The 3,236-nt window shown below is 35.3% G+C and overlaps 1 protein-coding gene across 1 annotated transcript in view; it reads right to left on the bottom strand.

Moving 5' to 3' along the window:
- Positions 1-728: 728 nt before the first annotated feature.
- EXOSC3 (exosome component 3) overlaps positions 729-3,236 on the bottom strand; it is a 3,498-nt gene continuing 990 nt past the window's right edge. The window contains exons 2-3 of the mRNA XM_009069895.1: positions 2,465-2,616; positions 729-1,008 (exon numbers count right to left, since the gene is read on the bottom strand). Of these exons, the coding sequence (XP_009068143.1) occupies positions 807-1,008; positions 2,465-2,571 (309 nt within the window). The 5' untranslated portion in view covers positions 2,572-2,616 and the 3' untranslated portion in view covers positions 729-806. The remainder of the gene's footprint in view (positions 1,009-2,464; positions 2,617-3,236) is intronic.

Raw genomic sequence — 3,236 nt, 5'->3', positions numbered from 1 at the left:
TCCTAGGTCTGCATCTCTGTGAGGAGCTACTACACAAAGAAGCCTAATTTAGCTTTTTTCAGAAATGCTGATTTTGTTAAACATTAAGCAAAGCTGTATGGTATCTTCATGCTGTAACTAAAGCAATCTAGTGTCTAGAATCAAGAAACACATAGCTATTATTATTATGCCCTAATCACTACCTCCTTAATACTACTAGTCAGGCTAGCTTTTAGCGAAAGTGACAATGTCACTGTGAGCACATTGGGTCTTACCTGATCATTTGTCTTAACCACCCTATGATTCTTTCATGCTATGCCCTGTAATTATTTTCTGGTATTCTCCACCTGCATTTCTAGTCCCAAATTTGTAAAATATTAAATAATCACTTCATGCTACTGTATAAATAGAGCACCTGACCAGAATGAATGACTCCCAGCATACCTTCTGCAACTCTAAGCAAATGTGCATTGTTTGACGTTTTAATAACAATGATAAAAGCAAATATAAGCAGTTTAAAAAAACACCAGTTTTCTTAAAGAAAACTTATGTAGTTACCCTTCAAAACTCACAGCTGATGAAAACCACTAGAGACCATCTCCACATCAGTTAGAAAATTAATAATGTAAACAGGGCTTCATAATCACAAAAGTGAGTAGAAACAAAGTTCCTAAATAAGATGAAGATAAGCTGAGCGGACAAAGAAGGGAATGAAGAACAACTAAAGTCTAGTATTTCATTAAAAAAATTGGCTTTTAATATAAATCTGAATACAAAAATAACCAAAACACCCTAGAGTCATCGCAAACACATCTTCAAGGCTTTCATCAGTTCCCTGACAATCTGGCCAGCGCTTGTCTTCTCTGTTCTGCAGTCATATACTCACAGGCTTCCAAAATATTTACTATAATTAAAGTCTGTTGAACTGTTTTTGCTTTCACCCATATTCTTCCGTTCATTCCCAGCACCAGTTCAAACGGGTACAATTGTGACAGCTCCTGAATTATTTCACATTTGGGAGCCAAGAGTCTGTAAACAGGACAAAAAAAAGTCAGAGGATGAAGTCCCCACATTTACAGACACAACGTTATTATCAATCAGCAGCACCAGCAGTACTGCTGCTGTGAGAGGTATTAAAGCAACACCAAAATGTAAGATGATCAAGTTGCATATACATCCAAAGCAGCAATACAGTATGATTTTTAAGTCTCCTCTCAAAATACATGCACCTAAAAAATACAACAGCTGTGAATTTAGTTGGTTGTTTTCCTTATTAGATTCAGAATGCCTGACAAATTTAAAATTAATTGTTACTTTTATAACAATTCTATGCGTTAATAAATTTTGAGAGTACACTGGTTGACAAAATGACATTTTTTAAGTGCTGCTGTTTCTAAACCTGGCAGCCAAGAGATGTCTTTCAAAACAGGACTTCTTTCTACTTCAGGAGACAATACTAACAACGGTGAAAAGACTACTTCGGTTTTATTAGGTGACAGCATCCTGAAAAATAAAATTCTCATGAATACTATAGTATCTCTAGGACTAAATCAAGTTTGAACAGGCAATTCACAAGGAAGAAAAACATATCATGATTCAGCAGTTTATGTGTAATATACTGTTATTTCTTTACTTGCATACATACAAAATTTGGAAAAGAGAATGGCTGCAATAACGTTTTTGTATCAGTTCACACTGACTTCTGATGGGACAGATAAATCAGACAAATAATTGCAGGTATGAAACAACTGCTCAACATGTCCAGACTGCTTACCCAAAGAACAAAATCAAACAAAAAAAAACCCCACCCAAAAGCAACAACAAAACTTGACTTGCATTTATCCATGTAATCTGGTATTCTTTAATAGTCACAAAAAAATCTTGTATTTAGATGAGCATAAGTAACTCCAAAGTTCATAATACATGTAAAAGTTAATGAAACAGTTCCTGGCCTAGCATGTCAGTTTTCAGTTAAAATCCTACACATTTTTTAGCTGCATCTCTATTTCAATGCAAATTATTTTTCTTTTTAAGTCAGAAAATCACGTATACTAGTGTGGAAGGACCCCTTTAGGCAGCTGTCAGCCAAAAGTACCTCACTATGCAGAAAAAGGACAGTAAGCATTTCCAATTTTTGCATTCCAAGGTAGGACATACATACCTGAAATGCCACCTTGAATGTCTGATTTGCCTAGGACAGTAGCTCTATTTTCCATACTGCCTTGGCAACAACATCACTTTTCTTTTTTTTTTTAAAAACAGATCATGCAACACCATGTAGAAGAGCATCTATATCTCTTAAGAGAAAAAATAAATGTTCTTTCTTGGTCAATATCCATACTCTATTCATCAAAGCTGGTGTAAATGCACTAAAAGCATTACACACTGATTACCAAACTGCCCACACTGCTCAAAGGAAATAGTTGTGTGAATCCTACCCACCATATTATGTGTCAGGGTACTACTCACGTTTATTAGTACTCACTTTCTTATTAGGCCTAAGGAAACTTTAAAGAGGAATCCATCTTGTCCAATTATTCCCATTCCACTTGATTTTCCACTGCCATCTATACAGACCATCTCTGGTTCCATGTCTTTATTTGCTACAAGGAACTGACCGTAAATAAGATCTCCCACCTAAACAAAGCAATGTCAAAGAACAAAAGTAACAAAAGATCATTCTGCACATTTGTAACAAATACTCAGCTGATAGAGATCCTCTAATAAGGCCACAAAATAACTATAAAACACTGATGATATGAAAATAAACTGTTATAAGTAGGAATTTTTAATTTCTCTTCTTCTACTCAAGACATCATCCTTCCACAGACAATTCTCTTGTACCAGTACAGGAATTTCTAAGGTAAAAGAACATAATTTCCTTTACTGGAGTTAAACAACTCTGTTCTTTTCAAACACCAAAGATGAATTTCTCTTTCCTTAGACTTTAAGGGTGTTAAAAGTCTTAGTAAACCTGTTCTTGTAATCATTTATCAGGACCAGAAAAAAAAAATAATCACACCAACCTATTCTGCTTTTCTTTAGAGTCCATTTTTACATTTTGGTGATGATCTTCCTGTGGCATGCATGTGCCACACAACTGCTTAAAATAGTGTTGGTAAAAAAAACCAAAAGCATTTTCTACCAGCATCACATGGCATAAAAGCTTGTTTTAACACCTTAACTGCAGAGTGCTCCTTTGCATGCACATTACTCTATGAGCCAGCAGTGTGCTCAGGTGGCCAAGAAGGCCAATG

This window comes from Acanthisitta chloris, unplaced genomic scaffold (assembly GCF_000695815.1).
Source record: "Acanthisitta chloris isolate BGI_N310 unplaced genomic scaffold, ASM69581v1 scaffold44560, whole genome shotgun sequence".
NCBI lineage: Eukaryota > Metazoa > Chordata > Aves > Passeriformes > Acanthisittidae > Acanthisitta > Acanthisitta chloris.
The sequence above is the reverse complement of the archived record's forward strand: the minus strand, read 5'-3'. Positions and strand labels throughout refer to the sequence as shown.